At 40.2% G+C, this 17,469-nt stretch overlaps 1 protein-coding gene across 1 annotated transcript; it reads right to left on the bottom strand.

Annotated features, from left to right (window-relative positions):
- Positions 1-211: 211 nt before the first annotated feature.
- LOC126545563 (transmembrane protein 127-like) lies at positions 212-17,407 on the bottom strand. Its single transcript, XM_050193483.3, has 4 exons — positions 17,152-17,407; positions 12,771-13,132; positions 9,945-10,115; positions 212-5,445 (listed from the first exon to the last, which is right to left on the bottom strand). Exons 2-4 carry the CDS (start codon positions 13,054-13,056, stop codon positions 5,090-5,092), a joined length of 813 nt encoding a protein of 270 aa, XP_050049440.1. The 5' UTR covers positions 13,057-13,132; positions 17,152-17,407; the 3' UTR covers positions 212-5,089.
- Between the last annotated feature and the right edge of the window lie 62 nt (positions 17,408-17,469).

The following is a 17,469-nucleotide window of genomic DNA, read 5'->3' as shown; positions in this document are numbered from 1 at the left end:
CGGCAGAACGCCGCTCGTTCCTTGGTCTCCCTCGCGCTGCGACGTTTCACCCCTTCTCCGAGTGGCGTAGGCCAGATGTAATAGCCAGACCGAACCGGTTCCAAAGTGAACTGATACAGAATACGAACCTACCACTACTCTTAGCACTTCTCTTCAACAGAGCAGTTAATTGCCACCATAATTTCCAAAATAAAATAATGTGTTCAACTAAGCAAGTGCCCATCTTATTTATTAACACATTATTTTGCTAGCATATTTTGACACGTTCACAGAACAATGTTTACAAAAAAAATTACATTCATGCAGGGCAGCTAACTTGACTAAGTTTACATCATTCTATATCAAATAGTGACTATATAAAGCTTTGATGCATTTTTTGATAGTCAACAAATATGTCAGTGACTTCACTTACTGTGATATTATATCTCACTCTGAAATGTTGGATGCAACCAGTTAGTAAACCATGCACCAGATTTGTTACACTTCAAAACGAAAATTATGTTACTCTGTGTTCCATTATTGTTACCCACTGCAGCAACATTGTCCAAAGCAGCATAGGATAATATTAGCAGCTCTTGACAGATCTTACAAACCAAGTAGTCTTGTAAAATCTATGAAAGACAATTTAAGGTAAACACAACGCAAACTACATACACAGCAAATATTTTTTATTTTTCTGTCTCAGTATGTCTGCTGTTTCTTTCTGCTTTTACGATTAAATGCAGTTTATCTATGTCATTCGGCTTCTAATTAATTGACAGACTTGTTTGTTAAACAAGCAAAATGGCACGTGCCAGATCAGAAAAATGAAACTGCTTTCTGACTACCCTGACAAAGATGTATACTGTACATGAAGCTGCACAGTATGTACTCAAGAATGTGTAGTATGCAAACAATATGCAGCCACTACAAAAACTACAGCTGCACCTTTGAGCAATGAAAATAAGGACAACGCAGAATGTGGCTTTGTAGCTGGGTAGATGATCATCTTTGCCACATACATTTAGTGACAACTGATAAGCAAGGTCTGGACTGAACAATTTAGAGCAAGGTCTGGACTAAACAATTTAGGGAAAAAAATAACACTGAATTTAAATTGCTTGTTAGTAATTTTAATGTTTATTTATTGGCCACGCATCTTTGAAAAAAATTCATTACAAAAGTACAGTGTCCCAGCTAACATTGGCCAAGGTTTTAAAAGATATGCCTGTGCACTATAGCTGAACACAACTAAAAGCATGTTTCTGAACACTCTGCATGCAAGTAATCTATTTTTCAAACTCTGTCTAATGACATACCAAGTCACAATTGTTTTATAAACTTTGAAAGTCTGAAATTTAGGGAAATACCTAAAAGTAGACAGTTGTAGAGCATCCTAGTTATCTCACTCCAAGTTTCTCCCTAAATATAAGACTTGCAAAATTTACTATCTAAGCCAATTATACAAACGAATATAAAAAAAACAGTATGATTTAGTCTATAGAGTGCCTATCAATATGCTTTTAGGTTGCGTCCCCCTATAGTGCACTGGCATATTTTTAAATCATTGGCTAAAGTTAGCTGGGGCATCCTGCATGTGTACGTTGTGTGCACTGCATAACCAAGTTAGGGCAGCTAGCGAAGTTGTGCAATTACTGCATTTTTAAAAAAGCAATTAGCAACAAGTACAAATAAAGAAAAAATGATGTTTTTGAGCTTTCTAGTCAAATAAAAACTAGTAACAATGCAAACATGTAAGCTAATCAGAAATTGACAGCTGTCAGTCTACACAACTGCTTACTTCTTAGATCAATAGAAAGAAAAAGACCATCATAATCAATTATCTTGTTCACAACAAACTTAGTGCTCAGACTAGTGGTGTTACACATATATCCATCTTAAGGATAGTTTCTTCTTTAAATGTTTTACACTATTTAAATATGTCTTGATCATACAGCCACTTCAAGAACACTGTAGTTGCAGATATTTGTTGAAGCTGGAAACGAACAATAGTATCTCACAAAAACTCCACTCTAATTAACAGAAATAGATAAAACTATGATACACATACTCTTGCATAGTTATAATGAAAATTCCTGAAACATTCCTTTGGGCAAACCACTGGTTCCCTTGTGGTGAAAATGAGCATAATGTCTCCATGCACATTTGATCACAACACTTGCTAGTGCATCCACAATGGATCAGAATATTCTTGGGTATTGCTATGGCAAGAAGTGTAACATGCCACAAGTGCTGACGACAATACCCAAGTAGGCCCCAAGTAATACCTCATAATTTCAGGCAGCACAACACAGCTAGAAAAAAAAAAAGCCACTGTATCACACACATGCCAGAAATGTGTCATCATTGTGGAAGGCTATGCATTGTAAATTGGACAACAGCTGTTTGTACATACAACTGTTTTTAACAAGACACTCAAACCAAACATTAAACCAGGATAATGGTACACTAATTTTTCAGAAATATCCCAGCATTAACTTGGCATAAAAAAACATCAGCAATGAAAGTTGCGACTGAGAGCCACATTTCAGAATCCAGAGTATGAACCATGGTTTGATTGACACAACTGCCACATCAGCCAAAATTTAACAATTTCTAGAGTTCTACAGACTTTTCCAAAGGCTGCTACTTACAGCCATCTTTCTGTGTAGCGTTCCACTGCTTGTAACAATGAAATTTGTTAATGCTTACACCTATGAAGTTCTCATTCGGAATGCTTGCTGACACTTCATCTAGTCATTCATGACAAACAGGATGTAAGAGCCCGTTCTTCATGGAACACGAGATTTGCCACATGTGAAATTTCTCCACTAAAACGCTGATTAAACATGAAACTTTCACAACCTTCTGTAGCACTACCAAAATTTTCTACGCTGTGCTTACTTTTGCTTTTTTTGTTGTGCAGACATGACAAAAGTTACCAGGTAGAATCATTTTAAGTTGTCCCACATGACGCAATTCATATATCACAGTCAGCAGTTTTATAACCTAAGCTGGCCAATACCAATTAGCTGTGACATTGCAGAGAGTTCAAGAATATGAAGGTACTGTTGCTGCCAGTTTTGTTTTCACTTCATGTTTGAGATGAATGAACTCCTGGTTTTGGGATTAGTGACATATTTGCTTTTTAACCATATTATCATGTACTCCCATAACCTGTATATTTAACAATATTATATGGATTATGTTGCTATATGGCAGAATTGCAATTTACTAATGTAGTTTGACAAGGTACTAATCTAGGATATAACTTTTCAAATTAATATATGTTGCAGAAATGTAGTCATGCCTTTACGAAGTTATTTCCACTGAAATCCATGATCCACTTATATACATTTACTGTATTGTTCTTAACCGCACATTCTGGTTTGCCTCCTTTGCTCCAATGGTGAAGCTCTACACTTTGAAATTTCTCAAACGCTTCAAGTTTCACAAAGATCCTCCAACAATTGTGTGAAAAGGTTTAAATTGATTGCATCTACAGATGACAGAAACTGTTCTAGAGGACTAAGCAGTGCCCCAGGAAAAAAAATTATTGCAATTTAAGAAGATTCACGCATCAAATGGCCGAAGAAAAAGGAACTTCTGACTGTCAGTCAGAATAATTGTTAAAAAAAAGAATAAAAAAAAAGGGGGGGGGGGGGGCAGGTCCACTTACAAGCTTAAGAAGGATCATGGTGTCGCTCAGCACATGACAAAGACAGGGGCCAGACTGTTCAAGGATCTGCTCAAGCACTTCGGTAGCAAAGCATGCCACTGCAGAATTCTCCTTACTTAGAAAATCGCACTTCAAAATTTAGTGGTTTGTAAAACTCCAAAATGATAAAACATAGGCAGTTAGCCTCAAGGAAACCACCAACATGGAAACAATAATTTGCTAAGATGCTCACCTTCAACCAGTGATGGAAAGAGGCCTCTAGTTTTTCTCCAACAGAAAGTGAACTTCAATAGCCAAAAATATCTGGGAAGATTTCTTGAAGGAGGAGGTGTCACATTGCTCCGAACATTACTTCAAAAACTATTTGTGCAAGTATGAGCAGGATGCAGTGCCTGCTCGCAAACCAGAAGGGGTGGTGCAAGTGCGATGCAGCAGTGCTAACAACTTTCCGAGTTTCATCTTAGCTGCAAGATAGCCTCCCAACAGCTCGCCTTTAAATCCACTTAACTTTTCTTTGTGGGCTGTCCTAAATAGAAATGCCTACTCTACTGCCCATAGATCTTGACATGAATTAGGTGAAAACCTTTTTGAGTGAGTTAAGTGAAAGCTACATCCTTGCTGCCACTGATGCTTCCCCAAGTCACTCAAAGCTCGTATTTGTGCAAAACGTAGGCTGTGTGAAAAACTAGGTAAGTTAAGTAAGCATGTCAACACAAGTGATCTTGCTACAATATCTCTCACTTGCTTTTATGGATGTTTATTTGTGTGAAGGAACTTTTTCTACATCCTGTATAGTGTGCAGTATTATTTACATATTTATCAGCTACTATTTCCAAGATAAAGAAGAGTTGCATGACCTTTTTTCTTTCTTTCTCGTGAACATTCAGAAGCAATAGCTTGTACATTCAACACAAATTGATACAAATGGTATCATGCATAGTATTGCATTACTATTCCAATGTTATGTATATATTAAATTGCTTAGCATCTAAAGTGCTATTTAACCTAGTAGCAACAGGCACTGCTCAAAGTACAGCAGATGTGCATAATAAACTTCGCAAGAAGCAACACAGGTTTGTGTCACAACCTTGCACATAATTTGTGCACTCCCTATTGAAACAACATACTAACAGCAGCACAGATCAAAATAACATCGAAGACTGCGATTAAAGTTTTAAAATGAAAACATTAACCACCCACCAGTTCTCAAGATGTCCTTTCACATTCTTAAAATGGCTGCAAAACAATGGGCGCCTTGCATTTAGCTGCAGACACGAGGTGTTGCACAGGTTCAATAGTGGAGAATGTCAAGTGTAGCTGTCACAGGCACACATTTACACTGGGAACCAGCTTCCAAAACAAATATTTGTCTTCTCGTGACCAGACTGGAGTGTTTCATTTGGTGAAGAGCAGATGCCCTAGTTGCTTGCCTCATGGTGAGTAGGGTGGCAATGGAGGCAAGTTGTGCAAGTGAGTCAAGTCCTGTCTATAAGGCCACATTTCTGAATGTGAGATGCCTACTACAAAGGTCTCCCGTGAGAAGTCATCATCCAGGAGCAGGCTGTCAATTGCTGAATCACCCAGCCGTGTCACTGGCACAGGACGAGCCAACAGGTTCGCACCAGCAGCCAAAACGGCTGCAGCTCCAGCTGCTGCTACAAGATGGTAACTAACACTGAAGCTGACCTCCACACGTGAACTCCGGCTTGGTTTAGTCATTTCTTGCTGCACCTCCATCAATGTTGAGATGTAGTAGCATGTGCCAACAATTCCAAGACAGAGGCCCACTGCACAGTAAAAAATAAAAATCAGATGTTCCAAAATGAAATGGTGCATATACCCCTTGTCACGACACCCACTCAACTTCACATCTATATGTAATTAGTTCAGAAAAACTGCCCATCAGATGTATGAAACAGTTGTTCACAGCAAACTAACACAGGTTACAAAACATTGCTTGAAAATTGCAGTTACCAGATAGGAAAGCCACATGCTTCAGCAAACTGCATTTTCCTATGCTGTCAAAGAGCTCAGCAACACCCCTTGCTAACACAGCTCTTCTGAGCTCTCCTCTTTTTCCTCTGCTTTCACTGTTGCAAATGTACTTGATGTGCCCACATGCAATACTTACTATTACACATGAGCTTGCCATATTGTTGTTTAGCTTTTTTTTTATACTGATCAATTAATAATTGTGCTCTGATCTTTGGTTCAAACAAGCCTGCCAATGGAGGCTATCATATTCAATCAATATGATAGCCTGAATGCTTGCACAATAGAAATGACATTATGCTGTTTTGAAATGCAGGAAAAGGACATAAATTCTCCAGAGCCCCTTAGATCTATAGGGAATAAACCACGAAACTGTATACAATAATGAAATGGAAAAAGAAGCTGCACATTTCAAAAGAATATGGACGCAGGAGGAAAAAAGACAGCACAAGCACCAACTTCAAACTGAAATTTATTGCACACAAGAATAGAACACGTGTGCGCACATGTGCAGATGTGAGGGGTAAGACATTTTTTTTTCAGCAGATTAACATCATTATTAAATAGAGTATATGTATGTATATATATATATATATATATATATGTATATATATGTGTGTGTGTGTGTGTGTGTGTATGTATGTATGTGTGTTGTGTGTATACATTCATTACTGTGTAGCCATGTTTTATTGTTTTTCTCATTTTATGTTCATAGATTATTAGCCGTTTGTAAATTAGTTTTGTTGCATTGGTTGGATTGCACACTGTTGCATAATTATTATACTCCTATTCAATTACTGTAATGTTCATACTTTCATGTGTATTTGTATATAGAATTATTCTTGCTCATTTCTGTCTAATTTTCAACTACCATGTTTCATTAATTACTTCTAATATGTTGATTGTATTTTCACGCTGCTCTTACCTTTGCTAATCGTATATTCTATATTTTTATACATGTTATAACAGGAGGTCCCCCTGACAGTTTTTACTTTGGGACCTCTTTCTGTATTACATTTTCTTTGTAATTGTAATAATGTCTAATAATAATAAAATTGATTGAAATTAATTGATTCAGTCAGCAACATTTGGCTAACCCATGTGTCACCATTCCTCTGAATTAGGAAAGCTTCTACACCATCTCTCTTCTTAGTTTATCAGTGTGCTTATAGACAATTGAGGCGTCCGATAAAACTGGTTCACACCTGCATTTACGGCAGTGTAACTCAAGGTGAGAACAGGCAGTTCCCTTGAGTAAGCTGTGGTGCTCTTTGAGCTGAATGTTTATGCCCTGGCCCATTTGCACGCCTTCCGCAGACAAAAAGGATGTCATATACTACCCCACATCTGCAGAGAACAAATTGTATTACATGTTTAGTGATGCACTGAGTGTGTTTCGGTTGCTCCTTACTGCTCAGCCGCTTTTGCAAGGCCGGACATATAGTAGTACGTGCTGCTAGGCTAGTCAGTTCATATTGAACAATTCAGACCAAAAGATATATGGCCACTTAGTGCAAAATGGAAACAGTAAAAAACAGTTGAAATTTAGCACTCCCGTTTTCCCCTCCCCCTTTCTGTTTCCATATTGCACTAAGTGGCCATAAATCTTATGGTCTGAAGTTGGACATATATCACTGAGCTTATTTTTGGGTCAAAAATCATTCACATTGTATTGGGTGGCCATATTTTTCAAATAGAGTGATACCTCATGAACATATGGAATTACCGCAAAGAGCCTTTTTTCGACAAGTCTTTTCGCCTACTGCCTTGACAGCCTTCTCAACAATTGAAGAAATTACAGAAACAGGGTGGCCTGCCTTGCGCAGTTTGCCAACCTGGGCATGGACACCATGTGGCATTTGGTGTTCAAAGAATTTATTCACAGCCGAGCAAATACATGAGAAAGCAATGCTGTCTTTCATGAGTTTCAAGTGGTCAGAGCTGAAATTTAAGAGGGATTTCATGGACCGGGGCAAATAGATCCAGCAGATGCAAGTGTCACAGAACACAATCTAAAGATCAAGGTACTGGATAACATTTATTTGGGGGTCTCAAAAGAGAAGTTCAGGCCTAGCCCTTGCTCCCTAAACAGCTTGAGAACATTCACAGCATTGTGGTCAAAGTTGTCGCAGTTAATAAGAACTAGGCAGTCATCCACAGAGGTGAATTTAACAAGAGCTAGGTAGTCAGGTCACAGAAGTGCTTTTTCAAGGCCCTGTTGACACCAACCAAGAAAATGTTGCCAAAAATAGGTGCCCCTCACGACCTGATGCAGACCCTCAAACATCGAGTCAAGACGATGACTTCCCAATGAATGTAAGTTGAATGAAGGCAACAGGTCAGCAACTCCTTGAAATCCTCAACCAATCTCTCGCATCGAGTAATAAAAGGCAACTCCTTGGTTGCCTATAAGTACGCTAATAAACTAACAAGAGAGACAGTGGAAGCTTTCCTAATCCAGATAAACGGCGACATCTGCATTAGCCAACCGTTGCCAACACTCTTCAAGAGTGAAGTAAATCTGCTGAAACAAATCCAGTGCCTTAACGCAAGTGCATGCGCATACATTTTGTTAGCTCTTGTTTTCCTTTAGATCTTGTTTTCCTTTTCTATACTTGTAATTAATTTCAGTCTGAAGTCAGTGCTCATTTTGTCTTTCATCTGTGTCCACATTTTTTCATACTGTGCAGCTACATCATCAGCTACATCACAGAGTTAAAGGCCTTTTCTGTCGATCTGAAAGATCTATATTATAGTATGCCAAAAGCAGAATTGCTTCAGTGCGTCCAGGAAGGCATTGATATGTTCGGCTCCCTGGCTTTTCAGAACGAAGCTGGTATTCCGGAAGATAAATTCTTGGCTATGCTAGAACATTACCTGGCTTCCACCTATATCGAATGGGACAGTCGTTTGTACCTGCAAAAGAGCGGCGTCTGCAAAGGGTCGTGTTTAGCTCCGATCCTGAGTGACTTATTTTTAGCTCGTGCTGGCAGAACCATTTCTAGCAGTCTCGAAGGTAGTGGCGTAGTCAAAGTTTTTAGATTTGTTGACGACTTCCTAATTTTGGTAGATAAAAATTACAGTGACGCTGACTTGGTCGTTAGTCAAACATTGACAACCTTCAGGCAGATTTTATCTCCCATTGAAGTGACCCACGAACTTTCGGTAGATTCCTCCATCAGGTTTTTAGATCTTAGATTAGATCTTGGATCTTAGAACTAGCCCGAGGTTCATACTGCCAACAGACGTGGTGTCTGTTGGCAGTATGAACCTCGGGCTAGTAAACCTCTGCTACCTTTTAGTTCATCTCACTCTAAGCTAGTTAAACGCAGCATTGCTAACATGTGCCTGCTGAATGTTTTTAAGAAGTCCTGTCCACATCGAGCTGCGGCGAGTTTTCTGAAGAAGATTGACCGCCTGGAAGAGGCAGGCTACCCGCAACCTGTTTTAGTGTCCGTAGCAGAAACAATCCCGAAGAAGTCGCGAATCCGCCAACCGGACCAGGAGTCACCCCGCGAAAAAGAAAAAGTTGCAGTCATACCCTACTTACACCGCATGTCGCATAATTTGAAAAAGATTGCAAAGCGAGCTAACGTAAATGTCGTGTTTTCTGCCCCGTGTAAGCTCTCTAAGCTATGTAGAATGACCAACCCTTTTTCCCGCAAGGCACCAGCCTGTGTCACAAAACACGATAACAAATACGTAGATTGTCAGGCAGGAGTTGTTTATGAGATTCCTTTAGATTGTGGTAGAAAGTACGTGGGCCAAACAGAGCAGTGCCTGAATGACAGGCTGAGGCAACACAATAACAAAGTGAACAATGGGAAGGAGGGCCACCTGGCAATTCATTGTAGAAATTGCAAATGTAAGCCAGACTTCCACGCCTGCGCTGCGGTTGCCAGAAGCCATGACAAATGGGTTAGATTAATAATTGAGGCCAAAAGGATCATTGAAGCAGGTGATAACTGCGTAAGTGTTGCATCCATATCACTATCACGCAAAGAACTGCTTTACCTGAACGCGAATGCGCCCTGAGAAACTGTGATTGCGTTTCTAGTATAAAACAGCAACGTTTATCCCTGATTAAACATTGTTGGAAGTGGCGCCCTATGTGTGTGTGTGTTTCTTCTTTGTCCTCTGTCGTTTTAGCGCCTTTGCTTCAGATCATACATCATGAAGCCACACAAACTCGCCCAAGCCTCTGAACTTCTAAGAAGTCAGTCCAAGACTTCACTATGTGCCACTACAAAGAAATATCAGCAGCTCGGTCATATGCTATAACATACAGACATACCTGTAACGATGCTGCAGAAAGCATTTCTTCGAATGGCTCTCAACCACTTGTATGTGACACCCAGGGCATCCATAAAAAACTGCAGCAAACTGCTCACGATAGCCAGAAAACACAAAACTATGAGCACTCTTTGGAGGCTGACGATAGTTGGCGTGACACAGTCCTTCATCACTGCAAGAGAATGTGGAATGGAAGTTAAAAAAACAGGTGACCAGGTCTTATTTTTCCAAGCACTATGAAATTTTACAAATGGCCTGCTGTACTCCTCTAACAAATTATAGTGCCTGGATTTACGGTGTGGTCTTAAACAATTATCCATTTTTTCTTGCATACCTCTGGGACATTTTACTTTAACACATTTCATATCTCATGGTGAAAACACCTCCCCAAACTTTTAGTGTATCCCAATGCGATCTAATATCAAAGCACCACACACAGCATTAATACAAGTGGTGTATTTTCTGGCACCAGGCCATACCACACTTGCCTGTTTTACACTACTTAAGAGTAGGCAGTTATTGCGAGCTGGTTTTCAATGACTGTTAGTATGACCGCTACATCCTATGACAACTCTCTTGCCTCATGCTCTCCAAAAAATTTTATAGGGGAACTGCAACTTTTTGAGAAAAGAAAAACTGAAGATCCCCACCAGCTATGTAGAAATAACATAGCTGGTTGAGGTGTTTGGTTCATGTTGTTCCGAGGGAAAAAACAATTTAAAGGATATCCACAAGGTCTCTCCAGAACAACTGGAATTTCGATCAATTTGAAAAGTGATGCAGCTAGTAACATACAGATGGTGAGAAACACGGTGAAATAATTCCATAATGTTGGAGTGGTTACACAATTTCATAACTGCAGACAAAGCCACTTGAATTCTGAGGTTTTCTGTGTAAAAAACAAAAACAAAACACGATTTGATTATGAAGAACGCTGCAGTGGGGGACTCCGGATGAATTCTGACCACCAGGGGATCATTAATGTGCCGGGACATGGGCATTTTTGCATTTCACCCCCATCAAAATGCGGCCGCGGCGGCCATAGTTTGATCCTGCAACCTCGTGCTTAGCAGCGCGGCACCATAGCTTCTAAGCCACTGATAAAAACACGAACAAGATAATCAGTTGTCTACAGTGATACCAGGAATTACCTCAGAGTTCATTTCAGATGCAGATTGAAGACAGTAGCAACCCAATGTAGCTATGTTACAAATATTTACCGGATGATAAATATTAAAAGTTTATATTATATAATATTATATTAAAATGCTTTGCAGCAAGCAGTTTGTTCAACTGAAACCAGATGCCAGCATCAGTCTGCTTCGCATCTGCATCCATGGGAGCCCTTGTGCCAGGCTCAAATGTGTGGCAAGCAGTGACCAAACACAGTGTTTGTAGCAACAACTGGCAGCACGACCCTGCAACAGTGCATTCTTTAAAAACATGGCAAGTTAAAAAAAAAAAAAAGAAAACAATGTGTGCCATCCCTCAGTGTAGAAACATTGACTCTCTTATCAGGATGCACAGCCTGTTTTCTGTGATAAGTACACATGACTGTACTGCAGCACCACTGCAAACTCTTTATGTGGTGCATGCTGCCAGTAAGAAACCTGATCAAGCAGCGCAAGTTGGCAAACTACATGAAAAAGGACTTTGATTGCGCCATATGAATTGTGACGCGTCGTGGGATGTCATTTCTATGATATCGCAAAAATGGACGAGTGGCCCAAGCACCACTCTGTCGTCACATTTTGTAACTTGCACATGCATTTTCAGCACATGTCCGTACATAACACATCTACAACAAAATTGTGTCAAGGAAGGGAAGAACAAGTGCCTAGTATTACAGACACCTAAGTAGCTGAAGAAATGTTAGAGTGGAAAGGCTGTGTATCACTGGCAAAGTGCATATATGGCACCAAGTAACTTCCTGTTCTAGCTTGCCTTCAGTACAGAGTGCAAGTAGAGTCCACACCCATTACAACGGATCAGCTTACAATACACTTTCAGATACAACAGACCACACTGTTCACTTAGTTTGGTCAGCCCATGTTATGGCATACTAGCGGTAATGAGACAATGCTGGTATGCAAGTCGATTGGCTCAAACTCAATTTTAAATGACAAAATCCAGTGCAAGTGACAAGAACAATCATCATAAACAGCGTTAGTGACAAAGAGGGAGATAGAAACTGCTCTGAGAGACCACTGAGAAGTCATTATTTATGAGCTGCCATCTTATTTGGCATCCAGAATTGACAGTACAAAATGAGAGCAATCAAAACATTCAGCTCTCTAATTGTACAGCTTTTGTTTGCTCCACTGAGATCACCCAAATTGAAGTGCCGCAGTTTTCTGTAACAATGCCCTAGTTAAGTCATTATTGGGTGGAAGGCAGGTGAATACAGATAGCCGTTCCCACAGACACCTGTTCTTTATTTTTTAATGCACTGCACCAGCAGCTGTGCTGCTTGTGTTATTTCACGGCCCCTGCACAGACCTTCAATAATTCATTGCTTTACATGAATTTTCTCAGTAATAATCAAACCCTGTTTGCATCAAACAAGCAGGAACAGGGTTTCAAGAGACTAAGCTACCTGGTTGCATGGAAAACATGAAGCGCATGTTGTGTTTACAGTCCCTTTAAGGTGCTAAATAAGGCACACTTCAGTTTCTCTTTCTTTCTGTAGTTCTTTGTCAATGCCACAATCAGCTTAAAGATTTAGATGTGAACACATCCCTCCTAATCCTGCCTGCTTCCAGTGTGTGTGTGCTTGCCTGTAGGTTGCCAAAAACAAAACCAGCAGGACAGAAAGCACTTGACTTACCTTCATTCCACCCGTAATAGACATATGAAGGCAATCGCGATGGTCCGTTGACAAAGTGCCGGGGGAATTCCTCAAAGTAGCCAACATAAAAGAAATTCTGCACCCCCAGATACTTATGGCCACAGCCACCACCCTGCAGATAAAACCAACGTGGGTGCACTAAAGCTGTGGAAAGTGTAGCAATGACAACAATGCTGAGAACAGCTGCCAATAAGTTCCGCTCGCGCTCCTTGAGGCGCCAGTGATGGGGCCGATGATGTCGTACTGCTGCTCGCTCCAAAGGCATGGTGCACACAGTCTGCACCGTCAGCAGCGTTACGCCTAAGACACCATCCACACGCTGTAGTCACCACTAGCTGTTCCTGCACATAAGGTGTGCATATGAATAAATTACCATTTCTGGGCATGCACAACACGCTCCATTGTATACAGCAAATCATTCACATGTAGTTGGAACACTAGCAATTAATGCATGAACTACACTCAGTTTTATGCAGGACCAGAAAGTAAGTTTCACAGGGTCCACTTAAAGAACTTGAAAAGGGCAGCTTTATACATCTAAGAACAAATTTAAAATCAATGTGCTTGCTCTTCAATGTAAGAAGAAACAATGGTTAAACCACTGCCAGTACTGGGGAAAACACTACTACAGGGAATGAAACCTTAATTATGACATGCATGTAAAACGAAGCAAGTGCAAGCAGCAGCAAATCAGAATGCTACAACATGAGGCACAGAAAACTGCTTGCGAAGAGGGCTTAGTAAAGTAAAATAAACTAATTACTGCTAACAAAAGGAGGCAGGTTCTGGTACAAGTAGAGCACACAGTGAGCAACGACTGCGTGTAAGGTACAAGAAAAACATAGTGGATCTCTGGTTCTCAAGCATTTTTGTTCATTGGCCAAATTCACTAGAAAGCATAAGAACCATTCAATGTGTTTTATCATGTTCACTCGATTCTCCATGAAAGATTTCTCATGAAGTTTCATCATACACACATTTTAGTTCATTTCATTTGCCTCTCCTTCTTCAGTCATAAGCTGTTTTTTTTACACTTTTACACAACAGTTCCCAGTGATGGAAGCAGCACTTGGTCTTTTAGAGCAGCTTTAGGAACAAGAAAGATCGTTCAGAGCAGAAAAATTTGCTGTTTGGAGCAGCAACTTACTGCTCTGGTGCCAAGTGGAAGCTCTGCATGCAGTTAACGAAAAAAGATGCTGTATGAATTAGTTCGAAAAAATTGCATTCATTAAGATGAATGCGTATTATATTAAGATGAAAGTTTTTTTCTTCAACTTGCTGCTCCATTCTTTTTGTTAGTGTATTAGAAGATATTTAACCCTGAATTCACAGTTAATTCTGCATTTCAATCAATTGTTAATTACCCCCATGCTGTTGCTGGCTTCATTATCTATTTCATCTGCTCAATGTTTCATTTGTTAAAGCATTTCATATGTTAAACATATGTCAACAAGTGGAATATGTATAGCCACCTAATTCATTAATAAGATGGCACAAGCGCCATATCCTTATGCATTAATAATAATGCACCTAGATAAACTCATGTGTTTTAATTAAAGCCCATGCATGGTACACAGGCAATCCACCAGGAACTACTGCAAACTCGCCTAATATATGCTTGTGTGCTTACTGGACGGAATGGCGTAGGCACAAAGCTGCAAACTATGAAAACTGTGTGCGTAATGCACTTCGTGACAACATGCAACGCACATCAGGCTCCGTGAAGGGAGAGGGATAGGTGAATGTGAAGTGTCCCTGTGGCCATGACCATCGTATTATTTTAAGTAGAGGCTATTTTAATGAAGCACAGCATAGAGCAAAATTACGCTTTTTCTTCGTACCACTGGTGTTGTAGAAAGCAGTGAAATCGATTATCACTGCAAAAGCTTTTTCTTTCCCTCTGCTTCGTTATTCAGAGCAGGCGTGTGTCGGTGCAGGCGTGGTGCAATACTTGCAATAAACAACCTGGCGCAGCATGTAGCAGCATTTCCTTCACAGCACAGTTTGGCGCAATTGGCACAGCACTCCCATCACTCAATTATTTTTTTATACAATCACTTGAGGTAGCTATAGTAGGATACAACTAAAGAAAACAGCAGTTGGCAACCAAGGCACAACAGCAGGGTTGTGTTACTCCACTAGCCAATCACAGAAGCAAACCAAGTGGTCGTAATGCAACGCTTTCAAAATGGTGTCGTACTTGATACTTCCAGAGCATCTGCTGTTCGTGAAGAGTCTTTTCATTGGCGGAAGCAATGAGGTGGGCAACAGACATGGACAATGTGTATGGAGTCTGAGCATTTCACTCTTCAAAAGTCCACAGCACAGTTAAATTCATTGCCGAGTCCGTTTTACTCATGAAACTTCAATGCCAACTGAAGTGAAACTTGACAGTAAATAGTTGCGGTGAAGCAAACATTTTATTTTAGTTCGATAAAGAATTAGACTTTCACCATTCCACTATAATAGACAAGTGAAAACGTATAAAATTATGCGCTTATAATTTATTTTTGTCGTTACCACCTTATTTAGGTAAGAGGTAAAGTTTGAAGTACGAACTATTTGCAGCCTCGCAGAGGAACAGTGGCTGGCAGTTATGAGGGTGTGAGCAAAGCTTCACTGCAGACTTAAGTTGTATCCGACTATAGCTCTATCCTCATTCTTTGGCTGAGTTACTTGAACAGACAGATTTTAGAAACAAAATAGAGGGGCATGGCCTTTCAGACACTTGTGCCTTTAGCCATACCCCCAAAGACAATGTGTGCAAGTTGTCTTAAACTTCACTACAACAATGAATTCCCCTATTTAACTTTTAATTATTCACTTTATGGTAAACATTACATTCGCGAGATCAAAACTGGTCAGCCTTCCGACATTTACAACGTAGTAGAAACCCTGACATTGATTTCACTTTCAAGATATCGCTTAACGCAACCAGTATAACACCAGCTAAAAGCTCTTAAGGCTGACATGCAGAAAATAACAAAGAGGAATGTTGTGCTAGCTGCACAATGCACTCAATGTCAAATGCAAATTTATTACCACATTCGTTCCTAAAGCATGTGTACCAATTCAATATTTTAACAGCTCAACAGTTGATTAAAGAATCTACTTTCATCTGATTCTTGAACGAACATGTCACATATTAACAATGTACAATCAAACCTTCGCACTGTAAAACGTCTGATACAGGTGACTTGCACAAGCCGCATATGCAATCAAACCTTTCATAATGATATACGAAACACTGACTGCCTGAAAGTGAGCACTGAGGAAGAAGAGTCAGATATGAACAATGCAAAGGCATCTATAAATTAGTTCTCTGCAAAAAAGTGTGAGGCTTGGTTTTCAGTCTATTTAAGTGTTACATGAATAAATTAAGGAAATAGTCAGGTCATCATTCAGCATGACTGAAGCTACATTATTTGTGTTCCTTTGAGAAAAATTATGGAAAAGCAGAAGCCATTACAGCTTGCATAGAGCAGTGTGTTGCGAGCTACGTATCTTGACAAACTTTACTTTCCATTTACTGTGTCGCGCGGGAATTGTTTTTTGCGGTCCAATTTGTGTAGCAGTGCATATGGTACCAGTATTACTCAGATTCGACCGACAGAAACGAAGAACTGCTGTAGTCTACGACCGCTGCGTCTAAAACAGCGAGTTCTGCATGCCGCGAGGGTTGGCGTTGTCGCCCGTCTGAGGAGCCCTCCTGCCGCTGTTATTTGCATTGAAGAAAATTAATTGACTAACGCAACAGCAGTGATAGCAGGCTACGAAGCTAAACGGCAAAGCAAGTCTACTTGGCACATAAAACTCGCTTTCTTGATGGCGGATGTCTAAATTGTGTAAATGCCAGCGCTTGCCAATTTCTGAAACCAAGAAAGTGCGAGTGACAAATGTGCTTATACAGACTACACTGCAAAATGCTGTCACCGTGCAAGGTTAGCCCACTCACGTGCCGTCGGTAAACCTGAATTAATTTTCAAGGCTGTCAGAATAAACACGCAATTTACTGTATACGGATGTCGCACGGCACACTTTATTTCTGGTCGCGATTGGCTTCGTTGCTCAATCTGCGGAAAGGAACCAATCGCTCTCGAAAATTTCGATCCAGGTCGAACTCGATCGCGATCGAAAGTGGCAGCGTGACACCGGTATTAAACACACAAGCCAACAGGCTCGCCTCAATCGGCGGACGACTTCACAGACGCCTCCATTGATATCACATATCGCAAAATACAGGTATACATATGACCTTGGCGCATAGCTCATACGAAAAAAAAATACCAGCATGATGTTGCGGTTAACTCCTGCGTGTCTAAACAACAGCATGGAACTATAATAAACACAATATGCCTACATTTTCTTGCAGTCCTAAGCTGGAAGCGGCGATGCGTGCAGATGAACTTCGGGGTTGGAAGCAATGACTTTGAAGACTATTCTGCAGCCAGATGCAACATGGAAGATGCAGTTGTCGCAGACTAAATGAACATCATGAACACAATTTATGTAAAAGCGTCTTCAAATGAAAACTGGCATGATCTGCAAAATATCAACCAAGTACTGCAGTACATCAAACTACAGAGCCAATTAGTAGCACATAGATAAACAAGCTAGCGCTTCGTGCTAGCGTTGGCAAGACGTTGACTTGCAGCCAAAAATTTATTTAATTTTATTC

This window comes from Dermacentor andersoni, chromosome 1, assembly GCF_023375885.2.
Source record: "Dermacentor andersoni chromosome 1, qqDerAnde1_hic_scaffold, whole genome shotgun sequence".
Lineage (NCBI taxonomy): Eukaryota > Metazoa > Arthropoda > Arachnida > Ixodida > Ixodidae > Dermacentor > Dermacentor andersoni.
This window is presented reverse-complemented; position numbering and strand designations above follow the sequence as displayed.

Bases quoted from the DNA above. Each gene is read 5' to 3' on its own strand.
- LOC126545563 (XM_050193483.3), bottom strand. From the start codon at position 13,056: ATGCCTTTGGAGCGAGCAGCAGTACGACATCATCGGCCCCATCACTGG. The intron at 10,116-12,770 runs GTAAGTCAAGTG...ATTCTCTTGCAG, and splicing joins CTATTACGGGTGGAATGAAG to TGATGAAGGACTGTGTCACG. The intron at 5,446-9,944 runs GTATGTCTGTAT...TTTACTGTGCAG, and splicing joins TTTCTGCAGCATCGTTACAG to TGGGCCTCTGTCTTGGAATT.